The sequence below is a fragment of the Aphidius gifuensis genome, linkage group LG5, assembly GCF_014905175.1.
Source record: "Aphidius gifuensis isolate YNYX2018 linkage group LG5, ASM1490517v1, whole genome shotgun sequence".
NCBI classification, from domain to species: Eukaryota; Metazoa; Arthropoda; class Insecta; order Hymenoptera; family Braconidae; genus Aphidius; species Aphidius gifuensis.
In genome coordinates, this window is record NC_057792.1 from 14,072,478 (window position 1) to 14,099,811 (window position 27,334).

General features: G+C 25.9%; 1 protein-coding gene across 3 annotated transcripts in view; it reads right to left on the reverse strand.

Moving 5' to 3' along the window:
- Nucleotides 1-741: 741 nt before the first annotated feature.
- Nucleotides 742-27,334, reverse strand: part of LOC122857648 (E3 ubiquitin-protein ligase Rnf220-like) — a 57,221-nt gene continuing 30,628 nt past the window's right edge. For 2 of the 3 annotated variants that reach the window (XM_044159917.1, XM_044159918.1), the window contains 4 exons: nt 2,634-3,164; nt 1,868-2,334; nt 1,698-1,772; nt 742-1,390 (listed from right to left, as the gene is read on the reverse strand). In XM_044159917.1, coding sequence (XP_044015852.1) covers nt 1,319-1,390; nt 1,698-1,772; nt 1,868-2,334; nt 2,634-3,164 — 1,145 coding nt within the window. In that variant the 3' untranslated portion in view covers nt 742-1,318. The remainder of the gene's footprint in view (nt 1,391-1,697; nt 1,773-1,867; nt 2,335-2,633; nt 3,165-27,334) is intronic. The other variant, XM_044159919.1, reaches the window with a different exon arrangement.

A 27,334-nucleotide genomic window follows, 5' to 3' on the forward strand; every position in this document is an offset into this window, starting at 1 on the left:
AAAGCAAGTATCTTTTTATAGAAAAAAATTTATATGAAAAATAAAATAGCCAAAGGTGTTGGTGAAGTCTGCAAAGAGGCGGAGCTTTTCCCCACCTAAAATTCCCGCCTTTTACCAACATACTGTTAAACGTTTTTTGTTATAAAATATATAAATGTTTTTTTTAGTCGTTTTTTTTTATAATACTCTTTTCAACAGACAAGTTTCTTTTTTGTTGAGATTATATACATTTTATGTTATGTACAACTTGAGTACATTCAAAGTATGATACAACCAGCTGGCTCATTTGAGTTTCTTTCTTGATAACAAAATAGCCAACAAAAATAATATTAAAAAAATATTTCCCCGAGACTTATAAAGTAGCCTGGAAAATTGTTAATGTGTCTGATAATACACATTAAAACTTTTAAAAAAATATAAAAATATTTATACTCACCCCACGAGGTATATATTTAATGTACAAAAAAAAAAACGCAAGCATTTTATTTAGCTGCAATTATGTCTTGTAATAATTTATCATCTTTTTTAGGCAACAAAAACAAAAACGGGAATGAAAATACAAAAGAAAAACTTAATTAGAAACCTTGCTGAACAAACAACCGCAGCCAAATGACAATAATGATAACAAAATTACATAAAAGACAACGGAAATTACACAGAGATATTTATTAGTAATTTTTATAGTTATTCAAAATCTTATCTTAAATTATATTTTTAAATAAATTAATAAAAATATATATACACATTTCAAATGGTCTTTTTATTTTGAATACATTTCATTTTTCTTTTCAATTTTCGGGACATTTTTAAATATTTTATTCTCTCATTCATTTTGCAAGCTATATTTACACAAAGAATTTTTTTTATCATCATTTTCATATGTCGAGGACGGATGTCACCGTGGCCCGTCGATTTTTATAAATTTCGAAATTTTAATTTCTATCAAATTCAATTTTTTTTCTGATGGTAATTACATTATATATATTTATTATTTTTTTTTCACTTATTAATACAAGTATTTGTGAATTTTTATCGAGGGCAGGACAACGGCTAATATGATTGAATAATTTTTTAATTTATATAATTATATTATTATTTTTTTATTTAGTTTTTAATTATTATTATTTCTTTTGCTAATTATCAGCTAGACATGTTAATTTACTAAATGTTAAATAGGATGTCACAAGGGTTTTGGGAAAAATTTTTTTAATCAACTTAATAAATATACAAAATATACAGTATTTTTTTTTTTTTTTCATTATCATTTTTTTTTCTAGTTCACTTTCATATTGGACCAGTTGATATTTACAGTTAATCTTCACATGTAAATTCGCCTGAGATCCGTTGGTGACGTTATCATGTTGCATTGTGGACATAATTTTTTTGCTCCCTTTAAAAATCAACAACACAATAAATTATCATTAAAAAAAAACAATTTATTCTTTCTATAATAATCAGTAAAAATTAGAGCTATTAAATGATTTTATATTTGAAAAATTTAATGAAGCAATTATACGGGCTTGATCATGATAGTGAGTATTAAATGTTGATATTATTTTGATGATAAATATATGTGTTTGATATGATGAGCATAAATAAATTAATGAGTATAAATGAAAATATTATTTCGTTTGTCACATAATAATTATTATGATGATAACAAATTTGAAAAATTATGAATAAATAAAAATACTAACCAGTGTGTGAAGCCAGCACTGTTCACAATGTACATGCCAACAACAAACTGATGTCACTGGTTTTTTGTACTGCTCCTGTAACCCAAACAAAAAAAACAAAATTTACATATTGTTTATAAATGTATTTAATAAATAAATAATAGCTTTATTAAAAAAAAAAAAACACATACCATACAAATGAGACATTTAAAAGGTTGTCCTCTCATTTCATTTTCTAAATCACGTATTCTATTACGTAGTGCATCAACAACAGGTGTATCATTACTATCATTACTAGGTGATGATGATGACATTTGTACATCTTCATTTTGTTGTCTTAATAATGACGGTGTTGATGATGGTGAATTATTAATAATACCTGGTTCCGGTTTAATTTCAACTTGTGCACCATGTGGTTGATCTGGTGGTGTATGTGGTGTTAATGGTGCATTTGGTGATATAACAGCTTCTCTAAGTGCATCACGTTCTTTTTGTTCACGTGGTGTACCATCAACACGTGGTGCAATAACATCAGCCTCAGAATATTGAGCTGGACCAAATTGTACAGCATCATCACCATCAACAACAAGATCCTCTTCTTCTTCTTGACGTGATGATGCACCACCATTACCACGTGATGATGTTGCTAATCCAACAGCTGTTATTTAATTAAAATATTTTTATATTAATTGTTTTTTTTTCTATACATAAATATAACTTTTTAATATTAAAATAAACTATTGATCAAACGTTTTATTTTTTTTCATATGAATACACACATTGAGTTGTTGAAATTAAATTAAATTCCAATGTCACATGGATTTTATTAGTTTTTTCCTCTTTGGTATGTATATTTTTATTTATTTTATTATTCAATCCATAAATATTTTACATAAAAATAAATAAAAAACAAACAAATTGCAAACAGATATATTAAAAAATAGAAAAAATACTCACCAGTAAAACCACCAATTAACATTGAAGTTGCTCTAATTCTTCTTTGTCCAGCCCATTCGTATTCTTCAAAGGTATCAGTATCACCTTCAACATCAACTTCTTCATCATCCATATTAATTGTACCAGTACTATTAGCACCATTATGTTTATGAAGACATCTTTCAACATGTTGATTAAGTTCATCAGATGTACCAGTTAATCTTTCACTACATACTGGACATGATGGTTCATCAACTTTTCTTTTACGATTTTTAACACGTATTCTTGCTTGACGATTTGAACGTATTCTTTTATATGTTTCCCATCTACCTTGTAATGTACCATCAGTTGTTGATGGTGCATGTAACATTTGTCCATGTATATTATCTGTATTATTTGGTGGTAATATTGATCTTTGTCTTGGTCTATTATTTAATGATATTTTATATAAACGATCTAATTCTTGGGCAAAATGTTGTTCTAATTCTTGTGGTCGAAGTGTTACACTGCATACTGGACAGCATGATGGATCAGATGTAAATTTTTTCTTACCTAAAATAAACAAAACAAATATAATTTTATTTATGAATTTTTTTATTTTTTATTCAAGCTTTTTTGCTCAAACAGAAGGAAAAAATTTTACTGTTTGGTTCGACCAGCTGCGGTTCTTCAAACGATATAAATGTTTATTTTTTTTAAAAAAAACCCAAGATATGCCTTTAAGGAATTTCAAGCATGGGCACGCGACGACTATATTAGTATTTCAAAATTATATATATTTTTGTTTATACTTCAACTACAATTTTGTTGAAATATAATTTCAAAAAATTGTTTTTTATTCTCCCTAAACCACGAAAAGTAAAATAATCTATTTATCCGGAAATCCACTCTATGTTGGTATAATTTTTTTTTTTTCAACTATTGTTTTAACAAACTTGGATAAACATAAATATATTTCATATTAATATATCCGTGTGTGTTACATATGAATTAAAACATCTGTTATAACAAAAAAAAAAAATGTAATTTGTCTATTTTTTTTTGTTCATTTTTTATTTATTTATTGATTTATTTATTAGTTGCTGGAGTTATCATGTTTTTTATTTGAAAATACCATGGAACATTCCATGAGGAACCTTTTGCCTGGCTTTTGCCTGCTTTTGCCTATTGGACACGAATTATGTGAGAGTGTATTCCAAGTCTCTTCTTTGTCCTCGAGTTATATTTTATACACAAAAGCACACGGGGGCTTCTTCCTTCTTCTTTTTCTTCTTCTTCATTTTTTTTTTCTTCTTTCTTTCTACCCTTCTTTTTCCCCATTCAATTAAGTGGACTTGGCAAATTTATGTACGTGCCACTGTATTCGATATTCTACTTTTTTTTATTTTTTTTTTTTTACTTCTTTTATTATTGAATGAATAAGAGAGATGCTTGTATATATTTTTTTATTTTTTGTTTCTTTATTTTCTTATTGCATTTGTGATTTCTTCAATTGTAAAAAAAAAGTAAACTTATAAAATGAAAAATAATCATAAAAAAATACGTTGAAATGAGCTTTGATGCAGCTGTTGTTTTGACAATTTTCACAAAGATTATCGAGGCAATTGTGAATCAGACTGTCGTTATTTTACAAATTTTCTTTTTCGATATTTTCTTCAATTTCATTTCAGATTGATATTTATATTTCATATTAAATTCAACAAGCACCAGGTTATGTACAATTTTAGTGGAAAACTCATACTATTATCTTTTGAGATAAAAAAAAAGATTTAAAAATGAAAAAAAAAAAGGAGAAATAAACAACACCCTAGGTGTAGGACATGGGTAACTGTTCTTTTGAAAGTATCTTCAACCACCTAGCTATCATTTACACTTAGCACCCGGTTAAAGTTTCGTCTTTCGCCACCTTTTTCTTAGAGATGAAAGAACACCAAAAAAAAAAAAAAAATAAGAAAAGAAAAATGCGGGAAAGCTAAAAGGCCCTCTTTCTCAGACGAATTTTTATGCGATAGAGCGATTTCGTATCTTTAATTAGAAGCACCAAATGTTCTTCAAGCTAATAAAATGAATTTAAAAAAAAGAGAAAACGTCTTAAAATTCACAAAATTTTTTTTTTAAATGACTGAATTTTTTTAAATCCTTTTTTACGATATAATATCATCAGAGGGTTGCAAAATAGACCAAAAAAAATCAAGTTTTATGGAGTGTACTTGATGATGGGTAGATTAAAATTAAAGAAAAAAAAAAAGTAAATTAAATTTATGATAATTAAATAAATTCACAATATATTAAATTAATAAAAATAATTAAATTGTCTCGTACAAATATTAGACAAAGTAATGAGCGTGTTAAACAAAATTTGGCAGAAATTTAAATTTTTTTTCATTGAAAATATTTTCTCTTTTGACTTGTAGATTCAATTGCCGGGGAAATCATAGATCTAGCAATACATATGTATAAATATATATGTGTGTAAAATGAAAATACATTGAAAATTGGAGTATGAGCTGGAGAAGAAGCTGGAGGTGGGGATCTTTATGGGAAACGATTTGAAATTCCCGGCGCATCGGATACCGTTCGAGTGCCTCTTTGATTTAATAGCGAGCATCAACGCGCACTCCAATGGTTTACATCGTTTTACATCATATATACATATACCCACACTATGTTCTAAAAAATGCTACATGTGTGTTGATACTATTTTTATTTTTTAAAATAATATAATACGACTCGCACGTTGTCCAAAAAAAAATAAAAGACCAAATGGTTTTTGTTGATTTTTATAGGCATTATGTTGTTGGCAAACTTGATGCATAAAATTTTTGAGTACCAACTTCATAAATACATGTCTTATTGTCGGCCAAACTTCACACACATACAGTTCAAAGTTTAAAAAAACAAAACTTATAATTTATGTGTGGAAGAAAAAATTTTTGAGTATTAAATTTTTGGCGCCAACTTCATGCTTGTCACTCAAATGCACTGACAGCTTATTTCATGTACCAACTTCATGATTGTTTTTATTTTTTAGTAGTGGTTAATTTCATGGCTATCACATGTAAAATTAAATGATAACATATCTAATTTTTTCTTCTATGCTTTTAGCTAATTTTTAATTAAATAATTATTGCAAAATTTTTTTTTATTAATAGCCCAATAAAATTTAATTGTATTAAAATAAAATCCTGATAAAATATAAATGACATAACAATATGATCACGTGTTTTAAAGAAACATAATAATCCAATTTTAATTAAAAATAAATTATATAATATAAAAAGGGTGATTCAAACTGGCGCATGATTTGATAGTTGAATTTGAATTTTGTAATTTAACTGTATGGCGATTTAAAGTATCTCTTTTCATTCAACTTTTAGATATGTATAAAAGTGAGACAGATAATTTTCGCGTAAGTTTAGAATTTTCAAGGGAATCAAGGTATACGTTTAAAGCTATATATGTATATAGTTTTAAAGGGTATAAAGAGCAGAGAAGAGCAGAGAGTTTCGCGTTAGCCGTTTAACCGCAACTGTTGTCATGTGAATGGGGTGAGTAACCACACCAAACGGGGTATAAATATATGTCTCTATATATATATACTCAAACTTTTGTGTGTCTCTTGCTCATTTATAGCACACATTCACCAAATTATATAATAGCTAACTGAAGAAAAGATACCCTCTTAGGTTCGAAGACCATAACCAGAGCATCAGACACAAAAATTATTATTATCTTCGCGAAAAATGAACAAAAAATATCACAAATTTGACCGCATGTCTCAATATAATAAATAAAAATCAACCAAAGTATCTCCCTTTAAGAAAAGACTCATCTCATGCATACTATAGTATCTATTTTCTTTTTTTTTTGGCTTTTTTTAAATTTTTCATTCTCATTTTATTTATATTACACAACCATGATCAAACTAACATGTTCTTTTTTATTTTTATTTTAAATTATATATATGGAATGAGGAAAAAAGTTTTCTTCCAGTTTTGGCTCCAAAGAACATAAGATAAAAAATAAATAAATATCCCGATGGTAATCTTTCCTTTGGCCAATGTGCAAGACTCTCACGCGTCACCGCGTTCACTTTTCGTCTCGCGATTTTGATCCCTATATGTTCTTCATATAGACATTCCTTTTTTATCCCTCTTGTGTATCACTATTTTCTTCATGAATTGACAGGATATATTTATTTTTTTTTTATTTTTAACACACAGTTTTATCTTTACAATTATCAACATTTTCAACTGACAAATTTTTTATTTTTTCAAAAAATACTTTGAACGTTTTAATTTAATTTTTAATTAAAAAAAATTAAAAACTAATCAATATATAAATTTTTAATTAATTAAAAATTACAGCTAATCAATCTATGATTTTTTTTATTAATTAAATATAAAAACAAACGTTAATGTTATTCAAAAAAAAAAAGTAAATTTAAAAAAAAAAAATTTAAAATTTAAAATATATTTATATTTGAATGAATATATAAAAAATAAATATTCTGCTTGAGCTCCTGTTGTGTAAATGAGGTATAATAAAGAAAAAAAAAAAAAATCATATATAAATAAATAAATAAAAAAAAACCACTTAAATTTAACTCACTTACTCGAAGCGCGCAACTCAGACATATAGCACTTGGACATATATACCCGATAACCCTCAACCCCCTTAACTTATAGCTATACAGTATACATTCACCTTAACTTCTGAGTTAACAGAAAAGACCCCCAACCGTCTCACTTCCCTTAAATCACGCCTGTTTGTAATTAAGTGAATGAATGGCCTGTATCAGAGTTAATATTTGCGACATGACGCACGACGCTGCCGGGCACAGACAAATCCCAAGTATATATCATCTTTCATCTTATACATTTTCTTCATAATATAATACCTGTATATACCCCCCTTTCATATACATATATATATTCATAAACACCATCAACATATAAAAACAACACCACCATGAATTTAACAAAGATATTTTACTTTAAAATTAAAACAAAAATACACATAACATCTCAAGACAAACATACCCTTTTTTTTTTTTAAATAAAAATAATTTTATATCGAAAGAATATCATGTTTATAATAAAAAAAAACACTCTTAAAAAATTAAAACATATACAACACTATTAATGCATATATGTAAATGAATATAAATTTTTTTTTTTTCGATGAGAAAAAAAAGGAGAGAAGAATCATGATAAAATAATTTTAATAAATAAAATAAAAGGTATTATTCACACTACTACTTGTAGTTGAATTAAGCCACAGTATGGATATATTATCGAGTTAAGTAAAAGAGGGGTTTGTCTGCTTTATGAAGTGGATCTTAAACGAGAATACGTTATTACATTATCAGGACTAACACGCACCAGGGACTATCTCACCTTCCACCAATGTATCCTCCTTACTTCGTCTATCCTTTTTTTATTTTTCAAATTTTTTTTTATTGCTTCTTCATCTTTTTTTCTTCAACAAATATATATTATTTTTATGCATACATATAATCAAAACGAGCACCAGTTTCATTTTATTCGTTTATAAAATGTGATTGTGTTATACCATTTGTATATAAAAAAAAAAAATAATAATAAAATATAAAACATACAAATTAAAATAAATAAAGTAAAATTTTCTGATGTTACTTGTATGATATTATATGCATATGTATATGTATAAATATAGTGGCTTCAAACGGGTAATTGGAAGAGTTAAAAAAAGGACGAGAATGAAAGAAAAAACAAAACAAACAAATATATGTATAACTCTGCAAGTTTTCTCTTTGACTGGAATCTGGATGGAGAGGGCCTATCTGTGATAATAAATATGCTTGCTACTGCGTATTATCATTCTCTGATAATGATAATAAATTGGTCCAACCAAATGATTGTGAAAATAAAATAAACAAGTGAAAAAAAAAAAAATTAAATATCATGACACAGATCTTTCAGCTTTATGAATTTTTTTTCACGTAAAAATAATAATTTTACAAAGAAAATATATGAAAATAAAATTATTTCAATATTTTGCGTTAATTAAAATTATTTAAAAAATATTATTTAATTTAATATTTTTATAATTTTTTAAATTTTTTTCGGCCAGGAGAGATTCATGCTGATTTTTAAGGGTATAACATTGAAGGTTTTAAATATGTGAATTTAAATATACATAAAGCTAGTGTTGAGAGATAGAAATAGTGTAGACATATGAGTTAAATGATAAAACGTAACGCAATGTGAAACGAGGATCCGACGGTCGGACAACAAGTTCTTTGATATCGTTCAAGCGTGAGGACATTTTGGCAGACGAATGAGAGAGGTGAATATACGCTTGGTTGCTTTATCATTATAATTGTTATATGCAGTGTGTTACATTGTGTTGTTGGTCATATAAATGTATGGTCAAAATTCATATATAACTATGGAATTTACTGTGTTATTTGTCTGTTTGTGGAACCAATGATATCATACTGTATTGTATATTGAAATTTGATTGTACATATTGTCTCTGTCTCATTTACACTTTCGTAAACTTGATTCATACAATAATTGTTAAGCTATTTTGTACACTTGGTGATCATGCATATTGATAGAATGATAGGTGTTGCTTTTACTATATACATATAACATTACATATTTCATATTTGTTGTGTTATGAATGTTTAGTATTAACATAGTTGTATAGAGAGAAAAATTTATATATATTTATTTATTATATAAAGGGTAGAAATACATCAAAAGGATCATGAGGATCTCACTATGTTTGAATATTAATTAAATTTAGTATTTGATTTGGATTGATGGGGTGAATCAGGTGTCGTCTTTGAGGCGTACAATCGAAATCATAAATAAAGCTAAATATTATTTTTAATTGAACAAGACAGCTATGTGTATTTTCAAATTTAAATACTTTGTAATGATGTATTATTGTTGTTGTTGTATTTTTAAAAATAATTATCGCCACAAAAATAACAATAATCAAATCGAAAATAAAATAAAACTGACTACTGGTTGGATCACTTGGCGCTCAATTCAAATCGAAATATAAATTTGTTTTAAAAATAAATAATACTTTTTTTATTAATTAAAATTAAATAAATTTATGTTTTTCAAATATGTTTATTTAATTTTACTTAATTTAATATATTAATCAAGATTTTTTTTTTTAAATTAAAATTACAAATTACACGTGGCTTTTATATGCAAAATAAAACCAGTAAATTTTCTACAAAATAAATAATTTTAAAACTCATTTTAAAAATATAAATAATTAAATAATGTTAAATTAATATTTTTTATTATTATATTTAAATATAATGCTGTCAATTTATTTGATAAAAATTTGTATTATCATGTGTTATTTAAATATAATAAAATACATAAAATTAATTTAATCTTTATTTTCATATACTTGTGAACGAGTTGCAATTGAAAGATAAGAAAAAAAAAATTTAAATAGCTGCAAAATAATATCCTGTTTTTTCATCTTGTTATATATTAAATTTAAGTATTGTTTATATTTAATATAATAAAATATATTTTAATCAATAAAATGTAAAATAATTATCTTGATATATTTAGTTGTTATTAAAATATTAAAAGGGAGGAAGGGGTTAAGAAAAAAATTATGTTCATCTTATATATAGATGTCAGATTTGAGATGCCGTAAAGAGTATATGGGGGCTGTAAAATCGCGGTCTCTTTGATATATCCGGGTACATCGTAACATCGTGGATATTCTTTCGTATACGCAGAAGGCACTGGCTATCGTAAATACCAAGAGTGAGACTATCCTTTTTCTTTTTTTTTTCATTTTTATATTTCTATAAATTAGATGCGTAAATTTTCTATCCTTTTTATTTCTACACCTTAATATTTTATTTTTTATTTTTTTAATAAAAATTTAATTGGACTTGAATATTAAAAACAAATTCAAAAATTATTTTAGATTAATTGTTTTTTTTCTTTTGAATATATTGAAAATGTTTTTTTATATTTTTTTATATTTTGTTTCATATTTTATTGAAAAAAAAATTTAATAGTCATTTTAAAATATCAATTTTTTTTTGTATTTATTCATGTAAATGTTTGTTTTTTTTGTTTTTTTTTTTTTTCTATATAAACAGTACTTGTAATTTGTTATATTTTTATTTAAAAAAAATCTATATCAATTTATTATTTATATTATTTTTTTATCCAACTGATTTTTATATTTTTAACCCTCATATTTACTCACATTGTAAGCTCCAAAAAAGTGCAAGATTAACGTTATGATACATAATCCAAAAATCCGTTGAAAAATATATATATCACTAAAAAAACACTGACTGTCACAATCACCAAAAACACAAATATAAAATATATTTAAAAAAAAAAACAATATTTAAAAAATATATACAAGAATTAACTATGATTTAAAAATTAAATAAACAAAAAAAAAAAAAAAATGTATAATAAAAAGTTCAAATAAACTGACAAACATGAGTATAAAAATTAAAACTCAACGAAAAAATGCAGCAGGCAGTCTGACGAGTTTGGAGTTTGTGGCCTGGTTCAGTTGAGTTTGTCTGTCATATAGTGAATGCGACGACGAAAAATCAGGGTGACTTTGTGCGTAAGAGAGGAAGGAAAAAATATAAAAAAAAAAAAAAAAAAAGTAGATGAAGAAGGGGGAAATATTGTCCTATTATGTATTGTATAGCATGTTTGACACTAAATTTCTCCCCTAAATATCGTCACTCTAGTCTCGACTCATCGCCTATTACAACACCACGTCCCGTTGACCTGTCGCATCTCATTTACAAACTAAATCTGTTCAACTATTTTTTCGCTAATACACAATCTCTCTAGTTTTTTCTTTTACATATATTCTTATTCAGAATATTTTAATAATTCCAACTCGTAACACTCAAGCACGTTTATTCATTGACAACTTTTTTTCTTTTCAATTTTTTTCTTTTTTTGAGTCTGTCATTCATTTGCCCGTCATCTACACCTATTTCATTAGATTTAAAAATTTTTCTATATACGCATAGACACACGTATCACATATTTACAATACGCATGGATGAAAAACCGGGTGTGTGCACCCTCTGTAAACGACCCTATAATCTTGCTAATACAGATGTCACTTGGTCCGATGTGACGCTTTTGCCAGTATTTTTTTTTTTTTTATATATTTCTTTTCTTTATTTTTTTTTTTCCCTTTGCTGCTCACTTTTCGAGACTTGAGAAGAGTCAAATTGTGTGTGTGGATATATTTAAGTACAAATGCATACACCCTTTATGATTGTTGGTTTTACAAATGACATCCAAAAAAAGAACTTCTTTTATATTCAAAAAATAAAATAAATAATACGTCGTTTCACACTGAATTAGCTATATAAATTACAACGGCTAATTTTTTTTTATTTACTTGTAATTAATGGTGCTTTAATTGTTTATAATTTTATTGTATTTTAATTATAAACAATGTGGTTTTTTTTATTTTTAAATAATCTTTGAATGCACGATTGTGTTTTCATTTTTTCGGAGTAAAAAAATTATATAATATATTGTAAATTTATCATACGAAATAGGTACATTATGTGTATGATGGAAAATATCGTTTAATATTGTTCAAAATTAACGTAGCGAATAGCAAACAGTCCAGTGAAATTGATACAATATTTATTTTTTTCTCAACACATACATGTCTTGCTCTTTTTGGAACAATTCTTCCGAAAGTAAAAGCTAAACTTTGCCAACGGATGGGTATCTCAAAAATTCACATTTATATTCATAAACGCATAAATAATATATTCTTTTCAATAACACACTAGAATACATATTTTTTTTTTTTATATATATTCATATACACACGGTTCGTTGCTTATCATTGTATGCAAAAAATAAAAATAAAAAAAATCAGTGCAACCAGTGACCGAGCAAATGTTGAAAATATGATTTATGATCTAACATGAATAGTGTGGTTTTATATTTTTATTTTAATAATTTTTATTCTTATTATTTTATCCTACTAATAACAACAATAATATAATAAATAAATAATCTTAAATGATTTATTTTTTAAATATAAAAAAAAAAAATATGAAAAATAAATTTTTTTATTTCATAGACGCTGCAGGAAATGATGAAAATATTTTTTTGATTTTTGATAATATGTGTGAATTTATTTATGTATATATGAGAATAATAAAAAAAAAAAACGGAGCTGTTGATGAAAGAAGATTTTTTTTCATTCAAGCCAATGGGCCTCTTATAGACGTGCATCAAACAACACAATGCATCAAGTTCCCGAGACTTGTTGGCTGGCTCACCGAAAGGATCAAAAAAAAAGAAAAAAAATATCTCAACGAGGATTATACAGTCAAAAAGTCACTGTTTGAATTTGTCGGCATATAATAAAGGCTTCCGGTTTTTTAACACCTGCCCTATGAATACAATTATTTGCTGGGGATTTCCTTTCATTCAGTAAATTTTTATACCCTAAATAATAAAATGAAAAATAAATTTTATTATTAATATCATAAATAATTTTAAGATGAAAAACAAATATCCATATATTATAAATTAATAAAATATTTTTTCCATGATTATAATATTAGAAATGGAAATTATTTAAAAAAATGAAAATATTGTCATCAAATTTAATTACATATTTTCTTTGACACTGGCCATCGCATGAATATGAAAATTTCAAAGTTATATAAAGAGCAAATAATATGAGTTGAGGATCGTCTTGTAAAATTAGTTGAGAGAAGCTTTACAAGTCAAGTAAAGGTTTAATATCCGCATTGGCATATTGCTAAGAGGTACAAGAGAGTAACAAAGCAAGAAAGAGAGGGATGTTAAAATATATAATAATATTATAACAGTTAAACAGCAGAATAAGTTGATGGTATATGTATATAGGGTTGTTGAGTAAGAGAGAAAGATGAAGATAGTTTTAAGGGATGAGAAATAAGAAGCCTTTCAGTAGCATCACGAGCATCACGAGCAATATTAAAAGGTATGGGGGATAATAACGAGGATAAGACCAAAGATATTAGTTGTAACAACCTACCCCAATCAGAAGTTAACCTCTGCTCGGTGAACACGCGGATTTTGGCTAATTGTTTGATGCCACTTGTTCATTTTAACAAACTCTCTTTCTCTCTCTCGTTTATTTGTACAAATTTTCTATCGCATATCTACTTATTATTCAAAAATTTAAATGTATATGTCGATGTCGTTTTTCTTTTGTGTATAACACTGCTAATTTACAGCTATATAATACAACGAGGAATTTTCAAGTGAAAGGGTAGTTTGAATTTGTTGGAGCTTTTCATACACACTCATTTAAACACCTTCAACAATATTTGAGAATTAAATACGAGTTATTGCCAATAGCCTTTTATTCAACAAATACATTCAACAACTTTATATATTAATGGTATTATTAAACAAAAGTAATATAGAAATTTTAATCACAAAAATTAGCTGGAATTATTAACAAATAACAAGTAAATATTTTTATTTGATTGTTAATTTTTTTTAAGAAATTGTCAGATTAGTATTTTTTTTTTTCAAGGGAATAATTCGTATTTTATTAAATAATTTGTAATTTTATTTTTTCGCACTTGTAAATGTCATGATAATTTAAATATGTATAAAAAAAAAATAATATTTTTCTATTTATAAATAAATAAAATTACGTTAAAAAGTATTAAAAAAAAATATAAAATTATACTCATTTTCTAAATGGTATTTAACTAGCTCTTAGAAAGTTGTAATGTTTATGATTTAAAGAAAAAAAAAAAAAACTAAAAGACTATATGAGTTTTATGTTTTCATCAATGCTGAGTTGAATTTTTATTTTATTATTTTTATTTATCTCTACAAAAATTTTAAGAGATGGGCGTTGACCAATTCTTTATATGATGGTTTTTGAGAGGCCGCTAATCGTTGCTACTAAAGTTAAATTTAACTTTTACTTTACCCCGAAGTACACACAAGTAATACACAAATGTGTATTGTGTATTAAACAATATACATTTTATAATAAAGATAAAAAAAAAAATTTATTCAACACACCCCTTTTAACAATAACCATGCAAACACATACTCCAATGTGTATCCATTATTGGCGCGAAACTACCACTTTAAATTGCTACTTTTAAAACTATTATTGAAGTACAATCGTAAAAATTCACTCAACCATAAAATCATTCCACAATGTATATACCAAAAATGAAAAGCAAAAAAATCTATATACCTTAAAAAAAAAAAAAAATTGTTTTCTTTGTATATTTTTTAATATTTTTTTCTTTATTTTATTATTATAATATATTTTCAGGCTCTTTTGTAAAATGTACCCTTTTTTTATATATTTTTTTTTTTATATGATTCATCTCGTTTGTGCTTTTTTTTGTTCTCGGCTGATTTCCTCGAAATTTACAGATAAAAGTTTAACACCGCGCACTGACGAAAAATAATGATAAAATAAAAAAATAAAATAAAAATTGTTAAAATGTGTAAGAGAGGAAGGTTGACGTCGTCGGGGGATCATAAAATCGAGATTCAATATCCAAAGGGGGTGCCATGCGTGTCAAGCAAATGTCAGGGGGCGATCGTTTCACATTGCCTTTTTTTTTTTTTTTTCTATTCTTTTTTCTCCACTTCAATATTTATACGATATGAAAAAAAAAATTGCTGTATAATTTTTTTTACGCTGTACATCTCTCTTTGTTTATTATTTTTTTTTACAGTCATTTTCTTTGTCTTATTTAGTGGTCGTATAGATTCTGACACACATCAAGTATATGCGCGTGTATATTTATGATTTTTTTTTTTTTGTTATTTATATTTCATACTTGAAAATGAAGATTCTTGGCGTTTTTCTTGCATAGGTTGTTTGACACGATCGTAAAAGACGGGGCATTTTAATACAATTTACAAGAATGTATAAAGCCCACCGGGAGGAACAAATATACAAACAATATCTCAAGACCATCACAGCCCACACACACAAACTTAATAAAAATAAAAAAACATTTTAGTCAAAATAAAAAAAAATATATATAAACTTGAAAGTATTTAAATTCATTTATATTGCAATTTTAAAATATTATTTTTTTATTTAAAAAACTTCCGATTATCATTTTACCAAGTCAATGTAAGACAGGTGCAATATAATTTATATTTTACATAAAAAAAAAAAAAAATTATTAAATAAACAGTTATTACGATTAGAGAAAAAAACACCTGACAAAAAAATTGCAGTTTAAATTTACAAAAAAAATTTATTATAATTGAGGGAGCAAAAAAATCATCATACGCTAATTTGTGATATTTTTTTTTCGATTTTACGAGTCTCAACAATGTCACGATATAAATTCAAGAGGGACAAAAGACTTTATAAATTAGCTGATAAGAAGTGTCTCTTCCAGCTCGTCATATTTCCATCTAATTTTTGCTTATTAAAAATTAATTATAAATATTTGAAATTCTTGAAATAATTTCCAATTAAATACAGAATGATAATTTAATGAAAAATAATTTTTTAAATAACATATATTAAAAATAATAATTAAAAAATATGATGAATAAATTAAATGAAATTATATTGTATAATAAATAAATAAACTAATGAATAAATTAAAAAATAAATATGGAAAATATTTAAAAAAAAAAAAAAGATGGAAAATTCTTTTATATTGTTATACAATTAAATTGCAAATTGAGATGTTTGATGATTGGTATCAAATGACTACTGTGTTGCAAATTACAACAGATGCATTTGTGCATTAATGTGTGCATGTGTGTGCTTGGATGGTTGAGAGAGATAACGATCCTTCGGCGAGTCCTTTGGTATAACCAACCACAAGGTATAAACATTTATATACTGACACATTGTGAATTGAGAAAGAAACGAGTTCAAGTGGTGCACATTAAGGTCTACATGGAGAATGTAGAACGACAGAAATTGTGACTTGCCAATAAATAAATCCAGAAGCCACTTTGAGTATATAGAAACTTGATTCTTCATATATACTAAAGAAACTAAAATAAAATGTCATAAAAATAATCATTTATTTTTAAAATATATTTAAAAAAATATTATCATCATCAAGATGGCAAGAACAATTAATAATTCGAGAGCCAATTTGTCCTGAAGATGGGCCATCGCATGCCAAACAATTTTTCGTTTTTTTTTTTCCATTTATTTTTATTCTTTCGATTTTTAAATGACAAGTGAATTATATAAAAAAAAATTAATAACAAATTTTGAAGAATATTTAATCAATGAAAAAAAAAAAAAAAAAAATCATTGTATTAAATAATTATAAAAATTATTTTTTAATTATATCAATAAATAAAAATTGTTTTTTATTTAAATTTCGTTTTGATAATTTTTTTTTTTTTATGTATTAAAAATTATAATAAAAAAAAAAAAAATTAATAAATTAAATGATGAAAATGAGAGACAAATAATTTATTCGTATATGATTTTTTATAAAAATGTTTGTTGACCATGCAGGGGGTTTCTCACCAGGAAACTCCAGCAAGTCACACGTCGAGTTGGAGGTTGTAAACCACATCACTCGTACAAGAAATTCTGTACTCTTTCTTTCATTTATAAAAAAATTAAAAAAATATATATTTTTATTATTTATTTATTTATTATAATTTTTAATTTTTTTTTTAAATTTTTTTTTGTTTATTTTCTTTATTTTTATCAAACCGACAAATTATTTCTCACCATGTCACGTGTATGGTGCAAAGGCACTTAAATATTTTTTCTTATTTATTTAACTTTATTTTTCTTTTACTCCCTTCAAGTTTTTTTAAATTAATGAGCCTTGTATAATTTGTGTGTAAATATAATATACACATGAAAATTTTTGTGTCAATCTGTGAGAAGACAACTTGATTTGAGTTTGGCCGTCCACAATCTTGCAATTTTATTTATCCGCTAAATAGCCATCACCAAAAATTAAATAACAACCAAAAACAACTTACAATTAAACAAAAATAATTTTAATTATCAAACTAAAAAATAAATTCTCAAAAAAATAAAATTAAAATGATTCATCAAGCTCGCAATTTGAAATACTAATAAATAATAATAATAATAATACAAAAAAAAAAAAAAACTATGTTAATAATAACAAACAATTAACAAATTAATAAAACAATCTAATTAATTGATTTTGTTATATTAATTAATAAACAAAAATTAATAAATAAAATTTAAAAAAATAAATAAATAAATTTTTTTAAAATCAAGTAAATTTTATTTAATAAAATATAATAAAATAATTCAAAGCTGAATGATAAAAATAAATAAAAATAATTAAATAAAAAATAATTAAAAAAGTTAAATAAAAAAATAATAATCAAGTTAGGTATGACTGTTGCTGTCGTATATAATAACCGCATAAAACAGATACGCGCGAACCAAACACAGCCCCCACGAATATATTATGTTACCTTGGCTAATTTACGATTATAACGTACGTGTATAACTATCATTGTTGATATACTGCCTGGATTCACTAGCAAATATATATACATGTTAATAATATAAATATATACATGTGCACATACAAATCGTGTTTTTTTTTAAATTTTATTTTATTATAATTTTTTTTTTTTTTTCCCTTTTTTCTTTATATTTTAAATTATTAAAAGCACAGGCTGATAATATATTTTGTTGGCTCTTTCATTTGACTTTCACGTTTTAATTTTATTTAAAAAAAAATATGCTACATGTTTTCAACTCTATTGAACATATTCAGAAACCGATTGATCTCAATTCAACGAAGTCTGTGCATTTGCTCAATTTGATGAAATTAATTTGATTAACTTTGGCTCATTCAATCAATCTTTTAATTTTTTTTTATTTTCAATTGAATTTAATCTATGTATTATAAACACGAGTATTATATTCAATTAAATATATTTTTTGTAATTTAATTTCAAAGATGCGAAAAATTTTAACTGGGAAAAATTGATGTTACAGAGTTTAACATTTTGTTATTTTTTTTATTTTTATTTTAGTCTGGCCTCGTTTATCCAATGAATTGCTAAGAAAGATGCTACATGTCGGCACACCTCTTCAAGTTTTTTTTTTTTTTACGACAATGATTGCAATTGGAAGGGTTCGTGAGTCGATTCAACAAGATTGACTTCCATGATGTATTTGTCGTTGAAGAAGAGATTCCAATCTCTGATTATTCCACAACGAAATACATAAACAATAAAAGACAAAAAAAAATTGAAATAAATATATATTAATAAAAAAAAAAAATATAAACTTTTTGTAGAAAAAAAAACTTTGAATAATAATAATAAAATTTTATTTACTATATGTCCAAGTTGAAAGTCATATATACATCTTTTCATGACAGTGACATGTCAATAAAAATACCAATCAATGAATGTGAAAAAAAAATGTATAATAGAATATAAACTGACAAAGAATTTGAAATATAGAAAATAATTTCTACAACGGATATATCTGTCATCGGAAAGGTTTCCTGAAAAATCAAGACATTTTTCTTGACTGCTATTGTAAAAAGAAATGTAGAAATTTCGTTTTTTCGATTTTTAATTTACTTAAACTTTTTCTTTAAAAATGTCATTTAATTTGTAGGATTTTTTCGAAAAATACAAAATTTTATTTCCTATTTTAAAAAATTAATAAATTCTATTTTTAATTTTTATATTTTTTCGAAAATTCGCCGAGGAAAATTATCAGTAGAAATTTTTTAAATTTGTCAATCAAATGAAGACTCAATTTCATTCATTCTAACCCACTAAAAATTACTTGTAAAAATATTTCTCTGGTGTTTTTAAATAATCGAAATTTCCATAAAAATCCAGAGAAATCTTAAAACAAAATCAGTAGAAAATTGCTACAGAAAAAACAATTGGAAAATAAAAAAAATGATCAGGGAGAGAAAAGAGAGATATTTAAAAGAAAAAATAAATAACAAGGTGCTAAGCATCGCGGTAAAGTGAGAAACCTTCTACACATTTTGTATAAAAGTCAAAAAAGAGGGTAAAATATATATAAGTGTAACAAGACAACCCCTCGAGATAAATACATGTAGACAAAGCTACATAAGCGAAACAGATAGGTGTCTGGAGAACATTGTGTGCTCTAGAGGGGATCGAAAAAAAAATAAAAAAAATAAAAAAAAAAGAGCAAATAAAAAATAAAAAAGTGTGGGGTTAGCAAATGTGGTCTCGAGGTTGGGTTGTTTAACAGATTTTAAAAATCACCTATAATTCCAAAAGTTGGATGGGACAGAGGGTGGAGTTTTGATTGTTAAATTTGGGGTAGTTTTAGTTGTTAAAAAAAAAAAAAGAAGGGATAGTTAAAATATATATAATGTTTGTTTTTTTTTTTTTTTATTCTCTTAATATTTTGGGGTGAGGTTGTATTACTGCGCGTACATGTAACTACCGAAACGAAGCAAGTGATGCCAAGCACAGCAGGGTAGTCAGTGAGAATGTCATTTTTCATTTTAATGGTATTATACCGCTTATATCTTTAACTCGCTGTTTCAAATATTTTCTCACTCACATTTATATATATTTTTGTTTCTCTCATCTTTTCTCATCTCTTTTATCTTCAATGTCTTTTCTACACAACACTCTTATTCTTTCATTTCATCTCACTCTTAACTCTTTTTTTTTTTTTTCTTTCTCTTGTATAGTTTTTGTTTTTTTTTATTATTTTTCTCACTCTAAACCTCAAATATTCATATTTATTTTTAATCTTTCTTTTAGAAGCTTCTTTTTATTATTTTTTATTTTACTCTTCTTTTATTGTATATATATATCTCTTGTGAATGTCTTAATAGCATACAGCCACCATTCTTATGTGAATGTATTAAGATATCCTCATGATGTAGATATACTTTTCATTATCATTTACCACTCAGTTTTAATATACGCTCATGGTAACACGCCTATAATATATTTATCAGTTATCTGATGTACAATAATTTTTAAAATTGTTAATAATATATTTTTCAAATATAATTACACGTACACCATCATTAAAATAAATAAATAAATATCAACACAAACACATAAAACAATTCAATTTAAAAAACAACAAGTCAACAATTTTAATTTATTTTTTCTTATATATATTTGTCAAATCTAGTACGTACAATTATTTAAAACTACTGTGTACACAAACACTTTTCAATTGGTCTTACTTTTTATCGTTAAAATCATAGACACACATTGAAAATTCTCCCCAAAAACAAGTTAGGGAAAAAAAAACACACATGGGATAGTGTAAAAAAAAAAAAAAAATGACAAGGACGATTAAAAAAAATAATATAAAATAAAAAATGATAAAAGAGGGATATAGAGAAGATACAACTTGAACTCGATGTATATATATTTCAACGATGGGGTGATCATGACAAAAGCGAATAGCTTGAAAAGTTTGATTTATCATTTTTATTTTTCATGTACATGTGGATATACAATATACCTATATCATGTATATTTGAATCGGAAGTGGTAAAGAAGAAAAAAAAAAAAAAAAGATAGATAGATACAGTCAAGGGATAGAGGAGGAGGAAGTAGGGTGAAAAAAAAAAAAAAAAAACGTATTTGTATTGGTAGTTGGAACGAAATGTGACATAATAGGTTGCAATGGAGCCCTGGGTAAATTGTATAGGGTTGTAATAGGTGACAAGACCACCGACATGCCGAGAATGGTAAGCAGAGGGCATAAAATTTTCAAGGGGGGGGGGGGGCAAATGGGGGGCAGGGAGGAGGTTTATATATATGTTTGACGTTGTTTTTTTTTTTATTTTTTTTTATCATTCAAGTTGTGTCAATTACCCTAATGGAATTTCAGGACCATTTGATTTTGGTTCTTAATATCTTGGGGTTAGTTTCAATAATGTGTAACAAGGGGGCTGTTAGTGCTAAGGTAAGGGTGTTAATAAAATATTTTTTATATTTAAAAACGCAGATGATTGAAATTAGCTTGGTAGATTTTTTTTTTTTTTTTGGAACTTTGATATAGTTTTTTATATAAATTTTTGTATGTCGTTTAGAGATTTAATTTTTGATTGAATTTATTGTCACATGGATTTGCCACGTGGACGATTGAATTGATGGTAAATATACACAAAGAGAGTATATCGTTATTTTTTGACGATGAAAATATTAAAAAGAGATAAAAGCATGTATCAATATATACAAATTATTTTATATATATATCTTTATATGAACAACGTGATATTCCGCGTGTAAAATAATGATGTTAAAATAATACCCATCAGTTTAATCAAATTAAAAAATATTATAATAACTCATAGAAAAAAATGAATAAAAAAATCTAAATAAATAATGAAATAAATAATTTCCAAAATTTCCTAGAAATATTTCGCATAGATTAAATTACTTTCAACTAATTTTTGATCAAGTATCGATAAGCTAACAGGCCATTAGTGTCTAATTGAATTTTGATGGTAATTAAACGGACACACACTGGCTAATAGCTATGTCTAACCTCATCAACTAATAAAAAATCAATGAAAATTGAAAATTAAAAGAAAAAATATAAACCCAATAATAAAATAAAATTTTATACAAGTGATTTTGTTGGTTGTTATAAAAACAGCAGCTTAGATAAATATATAAATTAGTAAACTACTGGTTTTGAAAAGATATATAAATTTTGGGGTCATGGACACAAGACGAATTACAAGGTATTCGACGTGTTTAATGATAGAGTGGGATAAATTAGTTTGAATGAGAGAAAAGTAATGGTGTAAAGAGGGAGGCAAGGGGGAGGGAGGGGGGAGAACGAGGCATCAGTCAAGGGATTAGCGGGATTAGCCCTCGAGGGGGAACTTGTTAATTGCTCGGTAGGCAACGGTATTCAGGACTTGGCAATGACACACAGACTTGATATATATATATAAATCTATGTGTTGATAATTGTATATGTATTTAAATTGGTGTTTGTGTGTGTGTGTGTTTAGCTTGAGGAACTGAATCAAGAGATGAGAGAAACCAGCCAACTATTTCCAGTATCATATATACAGGGAGCTCCACCAACGAAAGGACACAAATCACTTGAGAGTTACGGACTTAAGGAGGCTTTACTATTCTCACATGTGTCTCCAAGTGTGACTTCTCTTGTTGTCCTTGAATCTGGCTATTCTATCACACATGGACCACTTACCAATAATCGCAAATACATTTATCATCATCATCATAATTCATCATTATTACCAATTATAGCCGAGAAAATGTCAGAATGAATTAAAATAAAACATAATAAATAATTATCTCAAAGCGATTTAAATGATTTATTATTATCTTGATATTTTTGTGACTTTTTTCTTTGATTATTCAACAGGATTCAACAGGATTCATAATGAATGAGTTTATTTTATTTTTAGATGATTCAATAATTAACATTTTATATTTACCAATAATGAAATTTCATTAATAATTTTTGTTTTAGTTTTATAATAATGATTATTCAATGAATGTTTCAATTGAAGCTGATATTTTTAACTTTAATTTTTTTTACTCTTTTATATAGCTAGTATTGATTTTTATTTATTTTTCTTTCGATATAAAAGATAGTGTTGTGATATTTAAAGATCAAGAGATAATGATAATGTTTTAAAGTCCAAATGAATGTTAAAAAAAAAAAAAATAAAAGGAGCGTTCAACACTCGGTATGGATAAAGTGTAAAATGGGTTTTGAGGTTTACCGCTGAGGTTATTTATGCCTCATATCGTTCCCCGTTGACGAATATAAATGTCATCTGTAAAATTTACTTTTCAGTGCTTGTGGTTAATGCGTAAATAACATTGTGCAAATGCATCAGGTTATGTACAACAAGTATCTTGTATATTCTCAATATTTATATTTATACTATAAAAAAATATTTAGCCTTTTTTTTTTGTTTAACAAACATTGTTTGTGTATGTTGGATCATTGAGGATTGAGTCAGTTGTAAATTGTTGTTTAGGGCGCGGGTATATCCTTTGCACGTTTTTCATGATGCACTCAATTTTATTGGTTCCTTATTTTTCTGTTTCTTCTTCATCTTTTTTTGCTGGGTGTTTTTTTTTTTAATGCAATTTTTATACGCACCATGCGTTCCCAGGAAATCGAATATTCTCAACTATACAGTTTTTTTTATTTTCATCTTTTTTATATTCAACATTTTTTTTTATCCTTCTTCTCAGCTGATGTTAGTCCTGTTTCTTTTATTTGATAAACATTTTTTTATGTATTTTTTTCTCTGTTATTTTACTCTTCTTGTGTACACACACACACACACACACACATACACACATGGGCAATTGGAGTCATTCGATTGGGAGCATAAATTATCACAAACATTCTTCGGTGGCTGGTCGAGTTTACAACTGAAGATAAAAAAAAGCTCTTTGACCATCAAAAAGAGTCAGCAAATGTATATTTGAAAAAATCTTGTGTAATATTCAATTCAAAAGATCAGTGACTGATCTCGTTATTTACAACTATCCTACGTGACTCTACACTTTTATTGTAATGATATATATTTACGTCTTTATATATACAATTTAATTTAATCCTTCATTTATATCTATATAAAATTTTACTTGAAGTTTTTTTAATATTATAAAATTTAATAAACAAAATTATATATCTAAAAATATCCTAAAATCAATAAATTACATTCAATTAAATTATACTTTCAAGTCCCTACTAAAATTGAATAAAAATAATTAGTCAAAATGATAATTAGAATAAGTGCATTGATTTATCAAGCAAGCATTTATAAAAATATAACAACTGATCAATTAAATTATTTTAAATTTAAAAATACACCTCAAGTTTATGAATTTGGATTTTGGATATTCGCGTAATATAAATGTTGTTAAAAATAAATTTCATTGATGTATAATTAACAACTGCTTGATAATTTATTGAAAAAAAATTGACTAAAAATGTTTAATTGAAATAAAATTTATAATAAATTTAATTAAAAATATTTTAAATATACTAATTGATTAGTTTTTAAGTCAAATATTTTTATATAAACAATTATAAATAATTTATGTGTAATAATAAAAAATATTGGTCAGCCTGAACATATGGTATTTGTCGTTTGTGTTATCGTTAACGGTCGTTCAAGATTGTAAATTAATGTCACGCAGTAATATACCAACATTTGTGTTATCTATATCTCTAAATCCTATATAAACTATACTTGCACATACATATATACAGTATGTTATTCTACAGGTATTTGTAAATTGCGGTGACAACAAGTTTACCAATATCATACGTGATTCAACTAACAAATAACTCTGTCATCTCTGTGTCAGTTGACATTGTGTTTCATTTCGAGGAGTCATTAATAACCCTAAATGAAAAAATAAAAAAAAAAAATAGATAAAAGTATAAATTAAATTTAAAAACAAAAATCATTAATTGATGAACGATTTAACCCATCAAACAAATTAAAAAAACTTTACAAAGGAAAATAAAAAAATATAAAATTGATTGATTAAATATAATATAGATCAAATAGAATTTTATAACATGTCAAAATTAAAAATAATTACTGTTAAATAATTAATAATAAAATACTTGCTCAATAAATCAACGAGTACTTCAAATGAGACATTGAAAAAATCAAAAAAAAAATTAATTTAAAACCAAATATTCATCGTTTGTCCACAAAATATAATTTTGTGATGTAAAATATGGAGATAGTTGATGGTGTATATAATAATATATCGATTATGAGTGTAGATAGAAAGAGAAAGAGAGAGTGTGACAGTGATGGGGCTGATGGTCAGATGTTGTGTCTATATATATACACACAAAACAACATATTTACGTGACTCATATACTATGCTGATGATCAGCATCATATCGACAAAGATAAATGGTAAATTAGAGCAAGATAGATAATCAATATGAGTGGAATATAAAAGTACCATTGCTGTCCAGTTGGAGAGAGTGTCAAACATACTGTGTAACATATGGCACACTCACGAACACACACATTTACCTCTTTGCAACCTCTATCATAAACCTCCCTTCCTTCTTCCTTTTAACCCTTTCGTTCAACACTGATAACCCCTGATAATGCCCCTCTCGAGTCAACCAAGCAAAATCAAGAGCAACGTGTTTTCATCTCACCTCACTTTCTCATACTCCCTTCATCAAATATTTTACTCAACCACCAATATTTACAAAAATCTAAACCTTTTTTATGTTCTTTTTTTGTATCAACATGAAAAATTACCAACAAAATTTTTATACAACAGTTTTTTACTTTAGTTATTTATTTGTATTTTTTTATATTTAATATTTAGTATTTTTTTTTTTTTGTTATTATTCATATTTATACACCAAAAAATATATGAAATATCAATATATTTATATAATATTTTTTATTCTGTACTTATATATAGATTAACCTTTTTTTTTTTTTATTTATTTTTCGGTGTGAATGAGTTGGAAAAAAAATGTGAATACTTGCCAATGGAGGCGTAAGAATAACAGAGTTTTTTAGGGTTTCCAACTAAAATCCCTATTTTCCACATGTCACGAATTTTCAAACGTCTTGAAAATAAATTGAGCAGATAGTATAGAGTTGTATAAAAAGATAGGACAATACAATAGATACAGAAAAATAAAAAATATGTTAAATATATATAAAAAGGTAAAACACAAAAAGCCGATTATATAAAACTATATTCTGTTGCGTATTGCAGGGATGATTTATTTGCGGCTACATACAAATATTACGTTAGTTTTTTTTAACAGATATATGTATAAGGTACTTATCTGACTAAAACATACACATATGTTGAATAAAAGTTGTAAACTACATGTTGGATAGAATGAGTAAATTTAGTTGATCGCATTGGTATAGGGCAACCAAACAATGGGGTAATTTTCACGCGAGATTTGAAAGGCGATTTTCCATGAGAAAAAATATTATTTTATTTTATTTTTCTTCATAAATATATAGTCTCTTTTTTATTTTTTCTTTTATACATATTACTATATGAAGCATAAGGTATATGAGATACGGTTTGCGGGCCATTTCAATGTAGCCGCACGCGTTTGTTATTCTCCGGGTACTTTGTTATTCGCAACCGACTCAGTAAGCGAATACACATACACACAAATATGAGCTTCCGTTTTGGGACAAATGGTCCCGGCCTTTCACACCAAATTCAACCTATCTTATGATATTTTTTTTTTTTGTAAATTATCTTCATATTTTTTGCTCTTTTTATTTTGTATTTTTGTATGCGGGAAATTTTTTTTTTTATAGGTATATAGAAATTTTTGGTGTGGTCAATTTATCGAGTAATAATAATTCAGTTTATATATGCAATATTTTTTTTTTGTATATCGATGAAAGTATATTTTGATAGATTGATCGGTTATGTGTCAAGCGGATAGAGAGCGAGCATCAATTGACCAGGGCTTTTCCTAGTTTAGCCGTGAGGCGCGTGCGGCTTGCATAGTAGCAGCTAGCGATTTATATATATTATCAATATATATATACAGATTATATATACGAAGAGGTGAGAGTAGAGATTTAGGCATGTAATTGGCTCAGCTGGTGTTGACGCGATCCTATCATCAATACCTCATCAGCCGCCCCCGGGAAACCTGTATCCTGTTCTCTCACCCCACGCAATGTCTTC